This window comes from Panthera onca, chromosome F2, assembly GCF_046562875.1.
Source record: "Panthera onca isolate mPanOnc1 chromosome F2, mPanOnc1 haplotype 2, whole genome shotgun sequence".
NCBI classification, from domain to species: domain Eukaryota; kingdom Metazoa; phylum Chordata; class Mammalia; order Carnivora; family Felidae; genus Panthera; species Panthera onca.
Genome location: NC_138356.1, coordinates 57,770,083 through 57,794,611, shown reverse-complemented (window position 1 = coordinate 57,794,611; position 24,529 = coordinate 57,770,083). Strand labels below are relative to the sequence as shown.

General features: G+C 32.7%; 1 protein-coding gene and 1 long non-coding RNA gene across 4 annotated transcripts in view; one reads left to right on the top strand and one right to left on the bottom strand.

Annotated features, from left to right (window-relative positions):
- The window catches only part of CSMD3 (CUB and Sushi multiple domains 3), a 1,245,616-nt gene that overhangs the window by 525,625 nt on the left and 695,462 nt on the right, over positions 1–24,529 (top strand). The window contains exons 8-9 of one of the 2 annotated variants that reach the window (XM_078441977.2): positions 9,650–9,727; positions 17,657–17,744. In XM_078441977.2, coding sequence (XP_078298103.1) covers positions 9,650–9,727; positions 17,657–17,744 — 166 coding nt within the window. The remainder of the gene's footprint in view (positions 1–9,649; positions 9,728–17,656; positions 17,745–24,529) is intronic. The other variant, XM_078441978.2, reaches the window with a different exon arrangement.
- LOC144615142 (uncharacterized) overlaps positions 2,771–24,529 on the bottom strand; it is a 40,701-nt gene continuing 18,942 nt past the window's right edge. For both annotated transcript variants that reach the window (XR_013553628.1, XR_013553629.1), the window contains exons 3-5: positions 18,103–18,264; positions 4,359–4,450; positions 2,771–2,960 (exon numbers count right to left, since the gene is read on the bottom strand). This is a non-coding gene — a long non-coding RNA (uncharacterized LOC144615142). The remainder of the gene's footprint in view (positions 2,961–4,358; positions 4,451–18,102; positions 18,265–24,529) is intronic.

Genomic DNA, 24,529 nt, shown 5'->3' with positions numbered 1-24,529 from the left:
ACTAAAAAGATGACATGATGATTTGAATCTCATATAGCAGTTGGCTTGTGATACACCTTTTTTATTCATCTGTTCACATCTTTAAAATAAAGTATTAAGAGCCTTCAAGCCATAGAATTAAACTTGGCACTCTCAGTAAATAATCAATATCTTTATTCAATTTTAAGTTAATGAATCCAGTTCTACTTTATATTAAAGTAAAACATACTTAAAGTAAGATATTCTTGACGACTTAAGTATTTTATTATATGCTTTGCATTAAAAAATAAATGAGGATAGGATGCACTCTCCCCATCTATTGTGGTGTTCTGGGATATACACTTGAGAGTTCTGATTTAATATATGGAATGGTGTTATTCATAGTGGTGGTATAGATGCTAGGACTAATGTATCAGAGTCAAATGAATGAACGTTTTGAACTAACATATGTATGACCTTGGGCAATCTGCTTAGTGCTTCTCCATTTTTAACACCTGTGGAAAGGAGGAAAAGAATCCCATTTTGAATGGATATTTTGGGGTTTAAAAAACAGTAGGCATAGAGTGTCTGTGCTTTAGATATACAAGAAATAAATGACACTGCCCACTTCTGGAGCCTGTATAGGAAGAAAATATGCTCTAATACTATAAAAAATTTACAAGGTAAAAACAGGTGAACAAATTAAGTAAATAATTAGCACAGAGTTTTAAATTTCTTAGGTTATTTCCTTAGAAATAAATATATATGGTTTAATGGAATATTGATAGAGAATTATGGAAACAGCTAATATATACAGCTCTATTTAACACTATTCATACTGATCTCATATATAAATTATGCCAAAGCAATGTGTAGCATTCAGTTCATCTTGTGTTTCTATTTACCTCATATATTTTTGTTTGCCAGTTTACCCTTAATTCAGTTACTCTCTAACTTCAGTACAGCCAACACAGTTATCTTTTTATCTACCTTATCCTTGTGAATTCTCTGTGCTTCTTGAGCAGATAATTGCTAGAAGAGAGTAGATATGTGATCTAGATCTTTAAAAAATTCCCTAGAAATTAAGTAAGCAACTAATGGTAGAGTTATGAGCAACAGCCACTCATATTTTTACTCAAATGTTACCTTTTGAAGTGTAAGAGTGGTTATAAGCATGGTACGCGATGGTTGAGAGAAATCTCTAATGATTTCCATGTACCAGTGGCGTATCCATCAGAGTCCATTGAGAAACAGTGGAACGTGGGATAATTCAAGGAAGGTTTATTTACAAAAGGATTATTTCTAAGAAACCACAAGGGATGATGCTTTAATACAGAATAGCCATGGTTAGGCTTCACCATTGCTGACCCACTGGGATGACTGGAGGGAGATGTTGGACAGAGATACATGTATCAGACTAGCATTAAACAAAAAACTAGTGACCTTCAGTTAAGGATCCTAGTCAACTCCAATCAAATTAATGGTGAGAGACCCTGCAGAATAAACCTGATCTAACTTTCCTCCGTCCCTCCATCCTGCTGGAATACTCCAGAAGATAAGAGCATCTGTTGATGCAATCCAGTGCGTCACAAAGTTAAACGCGTGTAAGGGTCATCGGGGAATCTTATTAAACCGTAAATTCTAATTCAGTAGGTCAAGGGTAAGGCTGGGTAATTTGCTTTTGTAATAAGGCTCTAGTTAATGCCAGCACTGCTAGATGATGCCCCAATTTGTGTGGCAGTATGTAGCCTATTCAGATCGATCTTTGGCACAAAAAACAAGGAAGAGGATAGAGCTGGAAAGGCATGTAGATAATATACAACATAGATGGGTGATGACCAGTTGTTTGCTTCCTTAACATCATTTCTTTAGCAGAATAACTCTGCATCAAATACAACTCCTCCAGCCCATCTTTGCTTGTTTTAGGCAGATTCCAGGTAGCGATACCAAGGCTTCCAGTAATATAATAATCTGAAATCAGAGAGATGAGGAAATATTGTTACCGATTAAAGTAATATTGTTACCGGTTTCAAATACTGGATTTTTTACTTGAAATTATTCACTGCACTAGTGATATTTGTAGTGGAAGAATATATACCACTGCTTCAGTCTGAAGATATTCATTAACTGTGGTCATTATTATTCAAACAGTTGCTTTTTCCCAATTAGTTTCTTATTGGAAGGCATTGTAGTATATATAAGTGATCTGTGCTGTTAAGTGTAAAACAAATATGGGACACAAAATTACTTTATTTTGCATAAGAAAAAGCTTTTTTATAAACCTGCAGATATATATATATGTGTATATACATATATATATACATATATATGTGTGTATATATATATATATACATATATATGTGTGTATATATATATATACACATATGTATATATATGTATATATATGTATATATATGTTTTTGTTGATATTATTTGAGAAGTTTTGCCTAATCTTTGTATTTCCTAAGGCATCCCTTCGCAAACCAGGGCTATCCTAACCATCCCACTAAAAAAAAAAAAAAAAGTTGTTTTTTTAATGTTAATACTTTTAGCTATATTATCCTTAATAAAATGAATTTATGAAAAGAGAACAGAAATTACAAACCAAACAACTAGAAAATCATTTCTATTCAAAGAATATATCCAAAAAAAAGGGGGGCTAGTTAAATGAATGGAGTGGATCTTAATATTTAATTGTAGGACTAAAGATAATAAAAATTTCATTTGAAACTATCAAAAAAAAAAGATGAAAACAAAGGTTGAGACAGTTTTAAAAGTGTTAAAAATGTCTGTGAACTCACCATTGGTGAGTCTTCTCATATGGTGACTTTTATTATGCCAGTTATAAGAATCCCTAAAGAGAATATAAAAAATTCCACATTTCTTTTATAATGCTGACATTTTACAGCATACCATAACTGTAAGACCTGTTACGCCAGGCAATGCAGATGCGTCTTCTGGTATCTATACCAGTGTTTTGGATTCCTGAATTTGTTCCATTTCTGGGAGAGAAGAAAGCCCATATCAAATTTTAGAGTCCTTATCCAGTAATTAGTTGTGTGATTTTCTTCAACCAATTATTTAGTCCATCCAGTGTATCAAGTAAAAAGCAACAAAACTAATTTAAGTCAGAAGACCTGTGAAAATTAGCAAATTGCTTTTATAAAGTATGATGTGTCTTTTCTACTCTGGTCACTCTGTTTAATTTTCCAAGTTAAAAAAAATTATACTTTTTTTCTCAATCTGAAATGACTGAAAAATAAGATTTCAAATATCTAAGGTCTAGGTTGATCTCATTAAAACTTTTAGACCTATAGCTTAAGAATCTTTTTTTTTTTTGTAAAAGTGAAAATGAAATGGGCCTGTCACAAGGATGCCTTAAATATGCTGAATTAGTATACCTGTGTTTATAAAAACGAGTATGATCATATATCTAGGGATGTGTCTATATATTTTTTATTAAATTTACTCTTTTGGTTAAAGGATGTAGGGAGATACACATCTAACAATTTAAGTTAGAAATCCAGGGAAAGTAGATGATTTAACATAAACTTATGTACCTACCATGTCCATACAGTGAAAAAGACATAACACAGAATAGTTAATTTATTTATTTTTTTAGAATATTGCAGCCCCAATTGTATTAGCCTCTGAAACTGATTAGTTCTTAGCATTATAACTGGCAATAACAATAATAAAAATAAGTAACATTTGTTAAACTCTTGCTATGTTCCAATACTTGAAATTTGTTGTAGAATTTAAGCATAGTGGTACAATATATAATTGTAAATTTTCTTTCAACTAAAAATTGGGCAACACATAAATTTATATTTATACACTTTATATGCAGGATAAAGTGCTAGCCATAAGTTAGCGGAGTAGCAAAAATCAAAGTTTAGGGATTTAGAAAATTGGAGTGTCTGAACCATATTTATTCCTAGTAATTTTAAAAGGGATAATATGGTAGGTTTACAGAATAAAATATATGTATAGTTTCTTACTAAATTTAATCCAGATCCATCACTTTAAATTTGAGAATAGTTTGAATCTTGCATATGCTTAATACATAAGTCTCTATAAATGAGTTTTTAAGTGCTTTTGAACACACTTAGTTACATCACTGCCTTTTTCATCAAATGGTGGCCAGTATTATTTCTCTTCTTTTAAATTATTGTGAAGTAAAATCCTTTTTACAAAGATTCATAAGCAACTTACTAATGTGTTGCTGCTGAATTTTCTATTATGCCTTTATAGTGTATAATCCAGAAACATGACCTAATTGCAAAATACCTCTAATTTCTATAGAAATATTTATAATGCAAAATTATTTTTGCAGAAATTTGTATCCAGTTGTAAGTCTTACATGAAAGATGGTAAAGGAGACACTGCAAGAATACTACCTGGTGTCAGTATAGTGTCCCCATCTTTCTTCTTCCAAGGATAAAGTGGAAGGAATGACCAATTAGCAGCCGTCATGCTAAATAAGTTGACACTAGAGGATTTAGAAAAAAAGGTGTTAAATTTCAATGTTGCATGGAGCCACCATTCACTTTTAAACAAACAATGTATTCTCTTAACGTAGTTCAGTACTTGTATAATCTCTGAATATATTTTGAATTTGGGGATAGAATTGAGAATACATCAGTCTTTCCTTCTCCCTTTGGTCCAAATTCTTCACCTAGATAAATGAATGAATCTCTTAAAAATGAATAGAGAAGTTAAACCACTTGTCCCCTGTGTTTTGGGACTAGAACACAGGTCTCCCAACACCTAGCCGCATGGGAGAAATGCCATAAATACCACACCATTCTTTAACGTTCAGTTGATCTGTAATTAAATTCCTAGCCGATGATTGGTTATATTTCTTAGTACTGATGGAAATGAATCTACTGTCAATAGTGATATGTGCTATATTCTCTAAATCAGACACCCCATACATATTAGGATGTTTTTTAATGTTTTTATTTATTTTTGCGAGAGAGCAGGGGAGGGGCAGAGAGAGAAGGAGACTAAGAATTTGAAGCAGGCTCCGGGCTCTGAGCTGTCAGCACAGAGCCCACCATAGGGCTTGAATCCATGAACCAAGAGATCATGACCTGAGCCAAAGTCGGATGTGTGATGGACTGAGCCACCTAGGCACCCCTTAATAACCAAAATAAAACCCAAAGGAATTTTATTAGTGTAGTTTATTTATTGAGTGTAAAGATAAAAATAGGATCGTAATTAATTCAAGATAAAGAATTAAAATTTTATACCCCATATAGAAACCATGATATCAAACACAGAACAAAAGCAGACAAAGGTATTATCGTACATTTGAAAAGTTAAGATGAAACAAAAGTAACTCCCCCTTCCCTCCACCCCCACCCCACCAAATCGATAAGATAAAAATACCTTACTTTCTCAAAAGAGTGCTTTACTTTCTGGAAGCATTGTAATCTGACTTAATCATCAATTTATAATACAGCTACGGACACTTGCAAGATAAATTATTATAAAATAAACGCTACAAATTTGGATGTTTACAATAATAAACAATATTGCATTGTTTCATTTTTATTATTGTGTTAGAATATAACCTCGGTAGAAAATGAAAGATAACACTTAATAAGTAATGCAATTGTTATTTTACTAGAATCCCATAGAAATCTGGAATAGATTTTTCCAATGAAAAACTGTTCTCCATAATACTAAACATGTCTGTTTTTTCTTTTTCAAAGGTAAAAAAGTTCTGCAAATTACATATTGTCTATATGTAGCAATGAAATAGAATTTAAAAATATGGTTATAAAATTATAGGTATATGACTCTTGAGATTATGTAGTGAGGAGTTTATTAATTTTCAGTTAAGAAATTTGAGGCCAGGAGATGTTTTATGATTATAAGTTTTAGAAGCATAGTGACAGAACAGTTAAAGATCATCTTTTCCAAACCTCCAACTAATGGTTGAATTCCCTCTATCACATCTGTGTGATATGGTGAATTTTCTAACATTAAACACTGGCACCAGCGTGAAATCTACTACCTTCCAATTGATTTTCTGCTAGTAATACTACATGTTCTCAGGTTACACTAGTAAAGAGTCTCTAACATAAAAATAAAGTCATAGGCTGCCTGTTCCAAACACGCACGCGCGCGCACACACACAAACACGCACACACACACATTAATGTTTGAACAAAATCAAATTCTTTATCCATGTATGTGTATATATGTTTAATGTTAATAATAGGCATTGAAATCTAAATTAATGAAATAATTTCAAATAAGTAACTTCAACTGATTAACATGGACGTTACATGAATTTTAAGAAACATCAATCACCATTTTTAGGTAATTTTTAAAATGCGTTTTAGAATTCAAATTGATTTTGAAGATGATAGAACAGTAATAGATCTTAAAAATACTGCAGTGTTAATCCCCTACAGTGGTTTATATAACAAAGATTTACAGACTCACAAAATGATTTTTCTTGTGTTCAGAGCTTACAACTTAAAAGTGAATTTGATTGTTGCCCTAATATCTTCCTTTCTGCCAGAGTTTGTTTATATTTTAGAATATTTCCATGATGCTTAAGTCAAACCAAAAAAGCAATAAATAAAAATGACCCAAAATTGCTTAGCATGTGAAGACAGAAGAAAACAAAGGAAATAGATATTTGTGCACATGTCTACATGTCTTGCATTTAATGACATTTTTAATAAAAGTATTAGAACATACATAGTTATTATGGATTTAAAAATAGCTTTATACATGAACATACTTCTACTTGAATATTCATTCATTTTTCACTTTCCCCCTTCTCATTTATGATTAGTAAAAGAAATACTCTTGACAAAATGTCTTTGGTTAAATGAGCCAGGATTGGCAACACTGCAGGTGTTCATTCAATCACACACTCATAGAAGTTCCACGTTTCAGCCTTTGAGAAGCTCAGAGTACAGTGAAAGGAATGGCCACAAACAACATACCATCATTTAACATTTTCTTAACTTGCATAAAAGCCCACAACATATTTTAATTTATCTCTATGATAAAATAAATTTTAAGTGCTCGTTACTGAAATACACCTGTTGAAAAGATCAGGTCAATTTCATGATAAGTTGTATTTACTTAGAAGCACTCATTGCTTAATGGTATGTTATTTCATACATATACCTGGGAATGCATAATAAAATGCACATTTTATGGCATATACTTGAGATTTACCATTTCATCAATATACAATTTAGAAGAGGGTTTTTGCAGTTGGTACTTGAAATATTTGTCCTTTCAGTTTATTTATAAAGTGATATATATATTATATTCTTGAAATCATAAAAAAAAAAAACAAAGTATGTGTTTGCTGTTTAACTTTAAATTTTTTTGGTGGGTTTAAATTTTCTGTTATTTTCCATTCTTTTTTTCTTCTAAAACAGATATTCTCCTGGCCTTCCATCTTCTGCATCTGTATTACATTGTAATATGTTTTAAAAAGATGGACTGTTTTCTTCAATTTAAAATGAAAAATGAGTTTTTTAAAAAAAAATAGTAATAAAGCTAGGTCCCTTTAGAACCAGAAAACTAGAACTCCTTGGTCTGAGGTGATGCTTTCTTAGATACACATTGTTCCTGACTTCACCCAACCGAATAATCACCTTAAGCACCCCTCATAAACCTTCACACACACACACACACACACACACACACACACACACACAAACACACACACACTCTACCACTGTAGTTTTCAAAGTTCTTCAGTCCCAGTTACACGTTATAGAAGTGATCTTTTTTCATCCTCTGAACTGTCTTCAATTTTCGCCTCTGGGTTTACAATTGTTTCATTTATTTATCTTTATTTCTCAAAGAATTCCAGATTTTGTGTGAAAATTCTCATGAAATCTTCAGACTCACCTGCAGTTGTTGAAGTCAAATGTTACAGTGCAGAGGAAGGTAGAGTTAGAATTCCTACTTACAATTCATGTTTGGATTGGGATTATCCAGAAATATGCCTCAAAACACAAAATGCCCATTTTATTAAGAAGAATTTTAAGAAAGCAGGAAAATTCACAAGTGGGAGAGCTAAATTTAGAGCAGTTGAATACTCCAGTAGAATTAACCTCTGGCTCACCATGGGGATGGAGGTGTAGAAGAGAATTATAACAGAAGCACGATTTGAGAGAGAGAGGTGGTTATTTCTTTTTTCTGATAAGAATCTCAGAACTGTCAAATGGCTGAGCTGTCATCTACCCCTAGTTTCTTATTGTAAGAGAAGAGACTGAGGTAAAAAGATTCTTGTCCAAAATCACACAACTAATAATTTGCTAAGAATCAGGTCTCAAATCTTGCTTTACTGGTCATTTCCTTATTTTTTATAACAGTGTGTATAGATAGTCCATAACTATATATTCCAGTAACTCATCAGACCCTTTCTCTACCTTTCTAATTTTGAGGAAATAAATCACCTTAAAATGTTTAAAAACCAATAAAATACTCATGATTTGAACTAAGTGGGTAAAATAGCAGATAAGATTTTGTGAAATGGTTGTTTTAAGCCATCTAACAAAAGTCAGTTTTCCTTCTTTTCAATTCATGGCATGAACAAAACCTAGTTGCCTGATGTAATAATCCCTAGCCTATAAATCTTATAAAAAGCAATATGTAAAAATTTCTAAATTATAATTGAAGAAGTTAAATATATACCTTGCATTCTTATTCATGCTGTTTTTTAAAAAAAGAATTGATATTTAAATATTAGATCAGGTTGCATAACTTTTTTTTCACGGGTGGGGTTTCAATTAAATAGATTTCCTTTATTTCACTTGGTATCATTGTTTATGACTTAAAAAGTACATAGAAACTGTAGTGAATCTAGTAATTTATTCTTAAAAGACTAATACTTCTTTTCCTTCATTCAAAATACTTGAAAAAATATTTTTAAAGTATATCAGTTACTTCATTGAATTTATCTTTTAAGTAAATCTAGTCATGTCTATTTTAGTACAATACACAGGAAATATACCAGCCTCCTATGATATTGGCTTTCAATATCATAATATCAAAAACAATAGCAATATTTCAGATGAACTCCAAATAGAGGTAGTTCACGTTTATAAATTTTATAGATTGTGGATGGGCATCAATCATAATGTTAAGGCAATGATTATGAAAGAAAATGGTTATTGGCAGAAATACTATAATATATTTTAAGTTTTTTCAATTATACCATTTTCTTAAATGTATCCTAATATTCCACTTAAGCTAAATTACCTAAAAACTATATTAGTTTAAGAACCAAGTTCATTAAATCTTTCAAACTTTTATAATATCTCAGTATTTTTATTTTCCTAGTTTAATTTTTCCATACAATTTGATGGATTGAAGTTATAATAAACTGGTAGTATTTTGCTCTCCTATAAAAACTTGCATAGTATTTAAAAACCTATCTACCCATATATCCAGGATTTTCCCTACAGAACACTTAAACTCTTTCTGTACTGCTTGGTATTTTACTACTCAGTGATTATATTGCTGTATTTTCTTTTTTTTTTTTTATTTATTTTTTTATTTTCTTCTGGGTACCCTATGTCAGGCTTAAGAAAGCAGTTTCTTTAACTTGGATAATTCAATGCTAACAAAATTTGTTAACTTGAATTTTATTTTAAAATTGTATATCCTGATACATGTTTTTGTTTGTTTTCTTAACTAGTGAAAAAGGCCATAGATTTTAAATCTAGAGGATTTAAATTGTTTCCAGGGAAAGACAACAGCAACAAGTTTTCTATCTGTGAGTGTACTCCTTTTTTGTTACTTTCTCTAGTGCAAGAGTGAAGTTTGTGGTGTCTGTGTTGTTTGTGTGTGTTCTTTTAAAATGTTTGTGTATTTACCAAATTAACTGCATTAATACCTATATAACATGCATGATTATTATTCAATATTTTCTTGTATTTAAATGTGTATTGAGTTAATGGATTGATGTGGGGAGCTCCCAAGCTGACGCTGTTTCAGACGTAAAAAAATTCTTTGAGCTAGTATGTTGATAGCATTCTAGTTTTGTAATTCTAGGATGTGAGATTAAAAAAAAAAAATAGTGAAAGTTTTTAAATTGGTGATTTCTTATAAGGATTTTTGTTTGACATAATTATTTTTCTAGGGAAAAAATTTCTTTTAATGGTAATTTTTCATTTAAGAGAAAAATATATTCTCAGTTTAAATTAAGTTATCCACACCCTTTAAGTCAACTCTTTTGTAAATTAATTAGTTGACTATAGAATTAACTTTTGCTTTCTCTTGAAAATAACAAGGTGGCCTGAAATACACTTATTTATGTGTTGCCTTATACACAATTTTGCTTAACATTCAGAGATTTAGGGGTGGCTAGGTGGCTCAGTCACTTAAGAGTTGGGCTTTTGACTTCAGCTCAGGTCATGATCTCACAGTTAGCGAGCTCTAGCCCCACATCAGGCTCTGTGTGGAGGGTGCAGAGACTGCTTGGGATTCCTTCTTCCTCTCTTTCTGCCCCTCCCCAACTTGCTTCTCTATCACTCTCTCAAAATAAATAAAAATAAACTTAAAAAAAATTCATGGATTTATAGATCATCTGAAGTTCATCCTTGAATCTCAAATTAAGAATCACTGAATTAGGGCAATCATATATATTACTATAAACAAAAATTTTTTTTTGGATTTGTATTATAAATCAATAGCAGTTTGAAAAAATTTTCTACCTTATCGTGCATATATATATATATGTATGTGTGTGTGTGCACACACACACACATACATATATATATATATGTATGTGTGTGTGTGTGTGTGTACACACACACACACACACATATATATAATTTTGAAAGAAACCATTCATGACACATCTGACTTCTCTAATGATACATTGATAGTTAATAAGATTATTAAAATAGCATATGTTATATTTTAACAGGAATATATTTTAGCATTATTATTTTATTCAGTTCCAATTAATCTGATGAAATGAGTTTATAGCTATTTCTTTAACAATGATTATTCATTATGGTTATTTCAGAAAAGGATTTTATCTTCATGTTTAGTGACTTGTATGTATAACGGTAAATGACAGAATTTGAGCAATTACATCAATTATCAAAAAAACTCAGAGCCTGTATGTGATCAAACACTTTAAAGTGTAATAATTTTAAAATGTGATTTTACATTTTGTTAGATTTGAGAATACTAAGCCAAAAATAGCAGATATAAGTAGGAAATCATTGATCAAATTAGATTACATTTTACAAAGCACTAAATAATTCATTACAAAGTATTTAGCTATATAATTATAATTTCTTATTCTATTTTTGGGGGTTAAAAACATATCTACCCATTTCAGGGAAATAAATAGTGTTAGAGTAATTTTTCATATATTAATTGTTAAAAACATTTTGGAAAGGCATTTTTCCTACAATAGGACATATACATGGAAAGAAGTTATTAGATGAATATTCTGACCTACCAAATTTCATCATGTCAATATGAAATAAAAGTTAAGTCTTTGCAGACTTAAACAGTAGGTTTACTACCTTTTTTCTAATGTTTTGGCCAGTATATTTGTTTTGGAATTCTAAGTAGAATTATAAATTCTGCTGGTTCACCCTTTCTTTCTTTTGGCTATACAAATGTTATGTGCTGCATACTCTGAGCTTTCAGATGTCCTGGGAAATTCAGACAGGGTAGGGGAAGAGAGAAGGAAGGTGAGAGAATTCAAAGCAGACTCTGTGCTGTCAGTGTGGAGTCTGACACGGGGCTCCAATCCACAGACCATGAGATCATGGCCTGAACCGAAATCCAGTCAGATGCCCGGCCAGCTGCACCACAAAGGTACCCCAGAGAAAAAACCTAATTCTTTTAAAAATATTTTATTTAAAGAATATTGGTTTTAAAATTGGGGGAAGAAAAGTTAATGAGGAAAAAAAAAGTTAATTGTGAAGCAATAAATGTTAATTTCTTTCATAATTTTAAAGCATAATTTGCATTTATCTATTACATTTTGTGTAAAAGATAAAAAATATTGTGATTTTTTACATTTTTTAAAATCACAATTAAATAAAAACAAATTACGTATTGCCAATTTCTTATAGTCACAAAATAATACATCAGCATTATATGACATTTCATTTCAGTGCATTTTTTTCAAATAACTCCTAACTAATATCAAAACTACATTCTCTATGGTTGTTTATAGAAAAGGATTGTATTGTTTTAATTTTTGTCATTATTATTTAGTGGTTAACAAGTAAGCATTTGGGTCTTCATCTCTCTGATATCATTTATTCAACACAGGGCCAAATAATTAAAAAAAAATTTTTTTACATTTATTCATTTTTGAGAGACAGAGAAAGGCAGAGCGCAAGCAGGGGAGGAGCAGAGAGAGAGGGAGACACAGAATGAGAAGCAGGTATTCATATAAGTATTGAAATTATCTGTCACTCTGCCTGTCTCCTCTGGAAGAGCAACACCTCAGGGAAGGGAGCATATCAGTTTCATCTTTTTTTTTTTTTTTTAATATTTTTTTTGAGAGAGGGGAGGGGAGGGGAAGAGAGAGAGGGAAACACAGACTCCGAAGCAGGCTTCAGGCTCTGAGCTGTCAGCACAGAACCCGACGCAGGGCTCGAAATCATGAGCTGTGAGATCATGACCTGAGCCGAAGTCAGACACCTAACTGACTGAGCCACCCAGACACCCCATGGGCCAAATAATTTTTAAAGGAGACAATTTTTATCTCCTATAAGCCTTTCAAATGAAAAAAAATAACAAAAAAGCTTGTGTGTATGTGTTTTTTTTTTTTTTTTTTTTTTTAAACAGTCCATTCTATTACTGGAACTGCCAGAAGTGAGCATAAGCGAGGAAGACTGATCTATACACATTGCCAAAGCACGTCTTCCCACAGTAGTGCCTTTAAAATTTAACTAAGAAACAAATTAATAACAGATTCAGAAAACGGCAGTAGTTTTCATGGGGAGCATTTGGGTGTTTGAATGCTAACTTAGATTCTTATTCCAAATTAATATCCAAACTCCAAAACCTCTATCCATCCCTTGTTGTTTCCCTTGTTTTTTCACCCAAAAGGGTAGGTTTGTCAGCAAATGGAAAACAAATTGATTTTTTTTAATTTTAAAGGTAAAGACATGTTTTTGTATTTTAAAATGTTGAACTTAATTAACTAGTAGTGTTACTAACTTTTCTACTAGTTCTTCTAAAGTATTAAGATGGAATTATGAAAAGACTCTAAGCTTCTCAAAATGTATAATTATTTTATTTTATCTTCAAATCCATACTATCATTCATTTCATGTTATTTATTCATTCTACAATTCTGTGTGAGCTATTTCTCCAAGGTAGCACCATGCTATACTAAGAAGGTAAAAGAGTGAATAAAATATAGTCTCAGCTGGCAAGGACCCAACATTTTATTGGGAAGATAAATGAGTTAAGAGTCAACTCTTTGTAGGTTATATAGTAGTATAAACTAACATTCTGTCAACGTCCATGATGGTTGATTTCAGAACAAGATCTAAAATGCTGTATTTTACAAGGTGGAATAAAATTTTAAAATCTAATATAAAAAAAAGAGTCTAAGAAAAGTGGCAATGTAACCAGCTGTGTGAGGTGACATAGAGGTAACTTCTATATAGAATCTATTTGTTTTTATTTTTGGAGTAAATTCTGTGTGATATAAAATCAGAATCTCAGAAATAAATTGCTTATAAAAAATTACCCTAAAGATTGTAGGGAAGAGTAAATGAGTTGATACATGTAAAAGATGTAGAATATTTCGTGACATGCTGGCTATTATAATTTTATGTTGGCTAAGTTTATGTTTTTAAGTTCAAACATGGAATATTGTGGTAAATTAATTAAGACTACTGTAGCCTATTTATAAACCCATATAAACCTGTAAACCCATAACTTCAGTATTATAAGAAATTACAAATCCATTTGTTTTTTTTTTAATCTGTAAAACTTGCCCTCTCCTCTTTTGTCCACTTTTGTGTGTGAGAAACAACTCATGTTGCATTAATAATAATAATAATAATAATAGGTATAATAAATATTCTTAAAGTTCAGAGAAAAAAGAATACTCCCTATAGCGATACTCTTTTCAAGAGGCAACACCCTGTCCATGTAATTAAACTATTTAAAAATGTTTATTTATTTATATTTGAGAGAGAGTGAGAGAAAGAGTGCGAGCAGGGAAGGGGCACAGAGAGAGGGAGAGAGAATCCTAAGCAGGCTTAATGCTCTCAGTGCAGAGCCTGACACGGGGCTCAGTCCCAAGAACCGTGAGATCATGACCTGAGCTGAAATCGAGAGATGGACAGTCAACCGACTGAGCCACCCAGGTGCCCCATACTTAAACTCTTAAAGAGCACTCCTGTTTTTGCCATTCTGTGAATTACTGCTCACATTTACAGAAGTAAACAGGATAGATCTGTCCAATTGCTTAAATAGCATTGTGTAGAAAAAGCAACTGTTGAATAAAAACTACTACATTTGAATGTCTTGGTATAACTAACTGTGGGCAATTATGAAATATCTATACTTCAGAGAAATAAGATGTTATACACTTTGTTCTTTATTTTTTAGTTTAAATGTTTTAAAGAGTATTAAATACACGTATCATGCAGAAGCTCTCCCGTTATCTTTACATTTTAAATTGGAAAGTCTTTCCCCTATTGCAGATAATCAAAAACTGGTTTAAAGGATACTTCCAAATAAACTGAATAAATAAATAAATAAATAAATACATGAATTAATTAAGTGAAATGGTAAAAAAGTATGTATGTGCACTGCATCTTAAGATAAAACATTTGGTAAAGAGGATTGAATTTAATTAGTGATGCCATTTTGCCTTAGTGAGATTTCTGGACAGGATGGAGGGCTTCGGGTTTAACAATAGAAGTTTTTGAATGAATATGCCAAGGTTTAAACCTAGATTAAGGCACTAACTAACAGATATGACTTTGGAAACATTTTTAACCTCTCCCTGCCATAGTTTCCTCACCTGTAGGAAGTGTGTAATAATAGTAACTACCCTTTAGATTGTTGTGAATATTAAATGAGTTGATGAATGATGTAGAATAGTTCCTGACACAGTACCCTGTTAAGCATTAGCTACTATTTAAATTTATATTAACACAGGCTTATATTTTGAGGTAATGATGAAATGGAAAAAATGAATTAAAAAAATTTTATTTTCTAATAATGTATTCATAGATCACTTCTAAATTAACTTGTAATCTGTGTTATACATTGGATTGTAATAAAGTAGGTAAGCCCAGTTCATGCCATTCCTTTCTTTATATCTATTCCATGTCAAAAAGCCACATTTAAATAACATAAACCCCAACCTTTTCAAAAGCTATTTTAAGATAAGAGAGTGCTTCCAATAGAAAATACTTGATTCATTGAAAACAATACACCAGATATTGTTGTTAATTAAACTACTAGGGCATATTTACTCAGAGGTTATTAACACCTATCTAGGCATTTTGGGTGTATTTAAAATAATTGTTTTCCCCTTATCTTTATCAAGTATATAATCTCTTTGTATGTATGACTAAGGAATGGGAAACTACTAATCTATAACACGATAAATCATTTAAAAACTAAACATAAAATTTCCGATGTTATATAATTTGAAGGACTAGAATAATCTGGAAAAATTAAGGATTGTATTTTGCAAAAAGTGGGACTTGGGCTGAGTCTAAAAACTAGATATAATTTTGATAGCTAAGGAGGAAGAAAGGAAAAACATGGAGACTTGGAGAAAATATAAATAAAGCATGGGGTGAACATGGCTAACTAGTAAAATTGCAGAATGATTTAGAAACCTTTGGATTGAGTTATGGAAGCATCTTGGTGACTAGTGGGAAATAAAACTGATATAGTAGAAATCTCAAATCATAGGAGATTAGAACATTAATAAAAACTGTGTTTGAGGAAGTTTAGTCCTCCTCTAGTACTCAAGGTGGATTGGAGGTGAATTATAATGGAATGTACAAAAGCATCAGTGATTAGATTGGATCTGAGCATGCACAAGAGGTAACGCTGGATATTTCGGTGGAGTCACTTAGGAGATCATTGAAGGAGGAAGAATGAGCTTGGGGAAAAAATGATGAAACCATGTATTGGAACTCGTTAGCAAAGAGGTAATTTTTTCAAGCCATGAGTGAAATATAAAATATAGAGAACCATGGTCAATGCCTTTGAATTTGTCCACTAGAAAGTAAGAGAGTCGTCTAAAGTAAGAGAGTGATCAAAAATAAGGGAATGATTAAAAAAAAAGAGATAAAAGGGAATGAAATAGCAAGTAAGCAGACCAAAAAAAGTAAAACTATCACATATTTTGCAGGGATCAGTGAATATGTAATAAAGTTGTCAATAAGGATATTGGCTGGGGATATTTAGGAAAGTGATTTTTACAGAATGAAAGACACAAATGGAAAATTTCCTATCTAATTGAGAATATGACAATTTTACCAGAGCTATGACTGTTGGGACATTACCTGATAGTTATCTTGTTATCTGATAAATCAGTTTGAACATATTGATCAATCTGAACTAAATTATGCCGGAGACCAGTAGGTCTCAACATTGACTTTACATTAGAATCACCTTAAGGATTACTGAAAACCAAACCAGGGAAAAAACTGATGCCCAGGGTCCTACCCTAGAGTAATTGTGTTAGAATATCTAAAGGTAGAAATAAGCATCTTCATCCCTAAAGAAATGTCCACAAGTGGTTTGGATCCACGGTGTAGGTCGAGAACCATTGTAAAATTTTGCTTTTTTTTTTTTTTTTTTTTTTTTCTGTGGAATCTCCACTCAGGTCCTATTCTTTCCTCAAAATGCAGAGAAGTTGATAAAGAACAAAGTAGCAGTTATTCTCTAGTTCATTACAAGATTGAATTTATGAAACAATATCACTCGCATATTTCAAAACTATCAGGTTTAAAACTCGTTTGCATTAAAATATCTGTCTTGGGGATTTGGTTACCCCTTGTGATCACACTATTGAAAATATTAAGAAATCTTTCAATAATTGAGTGTTCTGGATAAAGTGCTGAGAATGTGTATGATGGCTAGTGAAACATAATCATGTAAATGGCTAGAGGGTAAAGCCATTATTTGGTTTTCAGCAGTATGTCATAATTTAGGGACATGCCTGGTAATTAGAACCACAGTTTTACTTTAACATTGGCAGGACACACTGCTTTGGTATATATCAGATAAGAAGTGCTAATAATCTTCAACTTTTCCCATAGGGTCTTATTTTCCTATTGCAACTTAAAAATAGTAGGTACCCAAATGACACAATTATAAGTGTTAGTGACTTCTTTGCTGCCAATAATTAGTGGAAACTCTGGCACTAACACCCTGGGAATGAATTCCCAGAGACTTCACAATTTGATAGTAATTAAAAATAAAGTGTTAACTATTAATGTGTTACTATTCAGAATAGTATGCCATTGAAGTTGAACATAAAACTTATAGGTCCACTAAGAGAAAAAATGCTTTGTCTTTATTACTAGGTTATAAATTTATATTTCACCTTTATATATTTAAACTACAGTGATATTTAAAAAATAAGAATATGTTTTATGTAAATTTTTCAATTAACATTTTTCTTTATTTTCTATTCATAAGTGTTTTGATTCTTTTGTTTTCTTCTGTTGTTACAGTAAATGAGGGAGGTATCAAAACAGCTTCCAATTTATGCCCAGATCCAGGAGAACCAGAAAATGGGAAGAGAGTTGGATCAGATTTTAGGTAATATTTTATGTTATTTATTTCATTATTTTGTTGAAGTTTGTTTAATTTAAAATTAAAGAATAATACTATGGAGTTGAAGACTGGGTGATTGAAAACAATGGTAGCTGGATCTTATTTGTTACTATTAATATTCCATTACTTTAAAGTGTCTAATTACACACCAACTTTATTAGGGTACTTTCCTGGAGTTAAACAGTTAATTTCTTGTCATGTAGTAAGTGAACAATCATGGGCTTTGGATTTGAAAGACACGAGTTAGAATTCAAATTCTGCTTAATGGCTGTCTGATCTTGAGTAAGTCATTGAATTCTGTCTGCCTGAGTTTCCTGTTCTGTAACATGTAAATTGAACTTACCACATATACTGGTGAGTTTCAGATGAGGTATTGCCAGGCTGTCGTGGTTTGTGAGTTCAAGCCTCACAATGGGCTCGCTGCTGTCAGTGCAGAGACCACTCTGGGTCCTCTGTCCTCTTCTCTCTCTGTTTTCCTCCCCACTGTAGCACACTCTTTCTACTTCTTTCTCAAAAATAAACATTAAAAAAAATGAGGTACTGTCTATGAAATCTTCCTGCAAATATTCTATAAACATAAGTATTTTTCAGAAGTATACATAAATGAATATGTTTTATCTCCGTCTTAAAATTAGTATTTATTTTACTAATTCAAAATTAAGTTACTAACAACCAAGAGAATGAAAGTAGTATACTGTGGTAGACATTAATTTGCATAACTATCAAATAATATTTTTTAAAAATCTTGAAATTTTAGTAGTCCTCTGATTGTAGCATTTTATAAATAAAAGATACCAAAAATCCTGTAAAACATTAAATGATAATTTAACTAACATTCACAAATACTTATTTTTACAAAATATCCATGAGACATATGGGGGAAAGGAAGGAGAAAAAAATAGTTTCAAACATAGAGGGAGGCAAACCGTAAGAAACTTAGAACAAACGTAGAGTTGAGGGGGCTTGGGGGGTGAAAAGAATGGGTAACGGGCATTGAGGAGGGCACTTGTTGGGTTGAGCCCTGGGTATTGTATGTAAGTGATGAAACATGGGAATCTACTCCCCAAAATAATTTATTGTCAAATCAGCTAACATACAGTATATACAGTATACTCAGTATATACAAGACTACACTGTATATACTGTATGTTAGCTGATTTGACAATAAATTATATTTAGTAAAAAAATATTGGTAATGACCATAATTATACCTACCACACACACTTCTGTATATTATTTGTATAAAGGACAAATGATACTCTAAAGAATATCCCTGCAGGAGGTTGTGGGGGAGATCATTCTTAGAATAGAGATTTGTGGAAATTTTGTCCCTGTGGATCTTTCAAGATGACTTAAAATTACATTTTGCTATACATGTAGAAGAAAAGATAATATATGATTTCACATTAATACAATTGTAATTTTCTAAAAGAAATACAGAACTTAATTTACTCAGCCCCATAATTAATATAAATGATAATGTTTGAAGAAAAACATGAGATAAATTTAAAAGATCTGAGGTCTAGTCAAACTCTAATCTTAATAAATTGATTTTATTAAAAATCAACTGAATTTCTCAGCCTCAATAATTAAAAGTGATATTTTATAGACTACAAAATGGTAAGCAACTTTCTGTTTTTACATGTCTTCTTTATTTATTATAAAATCTTATATGGTATTTATTATTTTATCCCCACTTTACAAATGAGAAAACTAAAGCCCTGTTTACACAGCAGATAATTTGTGGAACTGAAATTTGAACTTAGTATTTCCTGATTCCAGAGTCTGACCATTTAGTCCATATATTACTTTAGGCTTTGAAGTCAAACTAACTTCATTTGAATTCCATTCTTGCCACAAACTACTTGTGTTCTCTAAGAGCTTATTTCCAAAAATCTAAAAATGAGAATAGTACTTATTTCATTGGTTGAGGAAATTACATGAGAGGATTTATGCATGTAGTAATTATGCAGCTTGAGACAAAATAAGTATTCAATTGGGGCACTTGGGTAGCTGAGTTGTTTGTGTCTGACTCTTGTTTTAGGCTTACATCATGATCTCACAGTCTTGAGTTGGAGACCCTTGTACGACTCTACACTGAGTGTGGAGCCTGCTTGGGATTCTCTTTCTCCTCCTCTCTCTGCCCCTCCCCTGCGTGCTCTTTCTCTCTCTCTCAAAATAAATAAACAAACATTTAGAAAAATAAGTATTCAGGGGCGACTGGGTGGCTCAGTCAGTTAAGTGGCTGACTTTGGCTCAGGTAATGATCTCAGTTTGTTGAGTTCGAGACCCACGTAGGGCTCTGTGCTGACAGCTCAGAGCCTGGAGCCTGCTTTGGATTGTGTGTGTCTCTCTTTCTCTGCCCCATGCTGCTCACACTCTGTGTGTGTCTCTCTCTCTCAAAAATAAATAAACATTAAAAGTTTTTAAAAGAATAAGTATTCAATTAATGCTAGTGACTATTATAGTATGATATGATTTGCAGAATAATTATTAATATGAATATTTACTTGGTCCCACTTTTTGCAAAAATTTCTGGTTTTATTGGAAATAGACTAATATAGTGATTTAAATTACCTTCAAGTGTAGAGGATTACAGTTATAAGATTACTTTGTAATCATATTTTAAGCACCATGATAGATGTTAGGCATCAAGAGGTCCACAGTCAGACTAAAATATAGTATAATCATTATAATTTAAGAATGTGTGGTAGCTGGAACTAGAGGGTATTACACTAAATGAAATAGAGAAAGACAAATATATGATTTCACTCACGTGGAATTTAAGAAACATGGTAGACGAAGATAGGGGAAATGAAGCAAAAGTAAGATTAAAAAAAAAACAGAGAGGGAAACAAAAGATGAGAGACTCTTAAATACAGAGAACAAACTGAGGGTGGCTGGTGGGGTGTTGGGTGGTGGGATGGGCTAAATGGGTGATGGGCATTAAAGAGGGCACTTGTTGGGATGAGCACTAGGTGTTATATGTTACTGATGAATCACTAAATTCTATTCCTGGAATCATTATTATACTATATGTTAACTAACTTGGATTTAAATTAAAAAAAAAAAGAATGTGTAAAGTGTTAAGGACACACAGAGGAGGTATGACATTTTTGGAGGCTAGGAGATAAGGGTCATAAGAAGTTAACATTGAGTTTGGTCTTGCAGGATGATTAGAATGTGATACATAGAGAAAAAGAAGTCCAGTGAACATTTATATATTCATTATCTATGTATGTTATTTGCTTATTATAGGTCTGGTCTTGTACTAGGAACAAATAAAACACACAAAAGCAGACATAGTAGATGCCCTCCATAGTTCCTATAATTTAATGGCAGAAAAGACAATAAGCAATTAAATGGCACATGCAGTTGTCATCACAAATTTAGAAAAAAATGTTGTGAAATCATAAAAAACAGAACAAAACAAAAACAAAGCATCTGTAAGAGAGAGTAAAAGTGTCAGGGTGGGAATGCACCCATTTTAAGAAGGTTCTACTCTCATTGATACCAGAATTTTATGCATCTAGACTATAAGTAAGGAAGACTCACATTGAGGACAAGCTATTCCAGGAAAATAAAGATGAGTGAGTCTAAATTATCAAATGTAAATGGGAGAAAAGCATAGAATGAAGCTGAGGAGATAAGGAAAAACCAGATCTCTCCCACAGAGAAAGCAAATTGGCAGCCATTCAGCCTAATCTGGACTTAAGATACGTTTTGTTTTAAGCTCACATTGTTTTTAAAAAATGGGAACCAACATTTATTTATTTTTGTGTGTGGTAACCTCTAGAGTACATTTTATTTATTTTTAATATGAAATTTATTGTCAAATTGGTTTCCATACAACACCCAGTGCTCATCCCAACAGGTGCCCTCCTCAATACTCATCACCCACCATCTCCTCCCTCCCACCCCCCATCAACCCTCAGTTTGTTCTCAGTTTTTAAGAGTTTCTTATGTTTTGGCTCCCTCCCTCTCTAACCTTTTTTTTCCTTCCCCTCCCCCATGGTCTTCTGTTAAGTTTCTCAGGATCCACATAAGAGTGAAACCATATGGTATCTGTCTTTCTCTGTATGACTTATTTCACTTAGCATAACACTCTCCAGTTTCCTCCACGTTGCTACAAAAGGCCATATCTCATTCTTTCTCATTGCCATGTAGTACTCCATTGTGTATATAAACCACAATTTCTTTATCCATTCATCAGTTGATGGACATTTAGGCTCTTTCTATAATTTGGCTATTGTTGAAAGTACTACTGTAAACATTGGGGTACAAGTTCCCCTATGCATCAGCACTGCTGTATCCCTTGGGTAAATTCCTAGCAGTGCTACTGCTGGGTCATAGGGTAGAACTATTTTCAATTTTTTGTGGAACCTCCACACTGTTTTCCAGAGCAGCATTTAAAAGTCAGGAGATTACACACATGTACACTCACAAAGATTTTTGCACTTCCTTAGTAGATCCAATGACTGATATAATGTACCTTCATGGAAATATCTACTGAAATCTATTAATAACTATTCCCATTAGGCTGATCAAGGTCTCTCTGGTTCAACATGGTCACTCCTGGGCTACTTTAAGTCACCTATATATAGTAAGAAGATACAAAGAAGTGTAAGAGAGACCTGATCTTATTTATATTTTCAGTATATCATCCCTTATATTTTAGATAGGTGGATTGAAGAAAACAGAAATTTTAACTGGAAGATGACTAAAGTAGTTTGGGTGTAAGATGGTGGAGACTTGGATTATGGCGATATACTGAACTAGACAGATTCAAGATAGCCTTTAAAGATAATTTTCAGTATCCAAAGATAATTTGATGTGGAAAGCAAGAAAAAATAAAAGGTGATTCCTAACTTGGTGGGATTGAATATCATGAGAATGGACTAAATGATAATATTTAATTAAGTGTAGAAGTCCAGAGGTTTGAGGAGGAAAAATGAAGAGTTCAGTTTTGAGATTTTAAAATTTACATGACTTAAGAGATTTCCACATGGATATATTACATTTGTAGTTGAATGTAATTGAAATTCAGAGATAGCTGGGAACCATCAGCGTGTAGGTACTATAAATAATATTAAAGCAACATGAGTAGGTTGCATCACTTAGACTCTATAAAAAGATTAGACCATCTATGACATAGTCCCAAATATCAATGCTATTTGATGATATGATAGAAAACAAGGAGCCATCAAATCATACTCATGAGTGGCGAGAGGAATAGGAGGGAAACAAGAGAAGGAGGTTCTTGAAAAGAGGTTGAGGAGTGGTCAATGTGGTTGAAAAACTGAGAGTGAGAGGCAGAAGACTGTTAAATTTGGCAGCAAGAAGATTATAGATACGAGTGATTTCTTGGCGTGACAGACCTAGAAAAAAATTTGGAACAGCATGAAAGTTGAATAGACACACTTCAGACAGGTAATAGCTCTGGATCATCAAATTACATAAAGCAGAAGAATAATGGGGGTAGTTCTGGAGTCATTATTTTCTTTCATCCATGTCTTATAGTTTTCAACATACAGGTCTTTCACATCCTTGATTAAATTTGTTTCTCGCTATTTTTTTTTGATGCCATTGTAAATGAAATTGCTTATTGTTATTGTTATTTTTTTCATTCTGATAGTTATTAGTGTATCCTGAAAATTTACTGAGTATGTTTGTTAGTCTAACAGTTGGTTAATAGAGTGTTTGAGTTTCTCTATATAAGATTTCATGTCATCTGCAAATAGTGACAGATTTACTCTTCCTTTCTAATTCAGTGCCTTTTTTTTTTTTCCTAATTGCTCTGGCTAGGGCTTCCAATACTATGTTGAATAAATGTGGCAAGAGTGGGCATCCTTGTCTTATTCCTGATCTTAGTGGAAACACTTTCAACTTTTCACTGTAGCTTCTGGCTTGTCATATATAGCTTATATAATGTTGAGGTATCTTTTCTCTATACTTGCTTTGTTAGTGTCCACAGCCTGTGTTCTCTGAGAGCAGTTCCATAGGCCAATAGATGTGGGCCACACCTGAAGTCCTCCCCTCAAGCCATAGCTCAAGAAAAAGTAGAGAGTCCTCCTTTACAGAAAGACTAGAGGGCGTGGTTCAGTCCACCATTTGTGCAGCATACTAGGGGTGGTAACCTGCCAAGAAACATCTTTCCGATTGCCACAGTCCTGTGGACCCAGTAATGAAACCCCCAGCCACTGGAGCCAGACAATCAAGGAGTGTACCTTGGGTAGTAGCCCCTAAAACCCAGACCCCAAACATACAACTCAGGGCCTCTTTAACAGAAAGACCTAGTTCTATTCTCTCTTGCTTTGCCTTGGGGGTGGTAGCTGTTATAAACCCTTTCTCCATTGCTTATAGTCCTGTGGGACCCACAAGTGTTAAGTCCCACTGGCCACCAGAGCCAGGCAATGTACAGATGTGCACAATATAGGGGTGTCATACAGGGGTATAAATTTCTTTCTGCCTGGCACCAATTGCTACAGTCTCATGGGAACAGATGGGGCTAAGGGTAAGCTCCCTTAGACTTCAGAGCCAGGCAAATAAGAAGTGTCCCCTAATTATAACCACAAAGGTCAGGGTGCCATATGCTTGTGAGAGCTCCCATATGGGAAATATTAGTGTTCTGGAGCACAGCAAAAGGAGAGTGTGAAGAAGGCACCCGCCAGTCTCCATCTAGGAGAGTATTCCAACAAACTTCTAGGTATGTGTGTTAAATTAGATGCCTGCCCCTCAGGCCAACACTTTAATAAAGCAGGTGAGCCTTT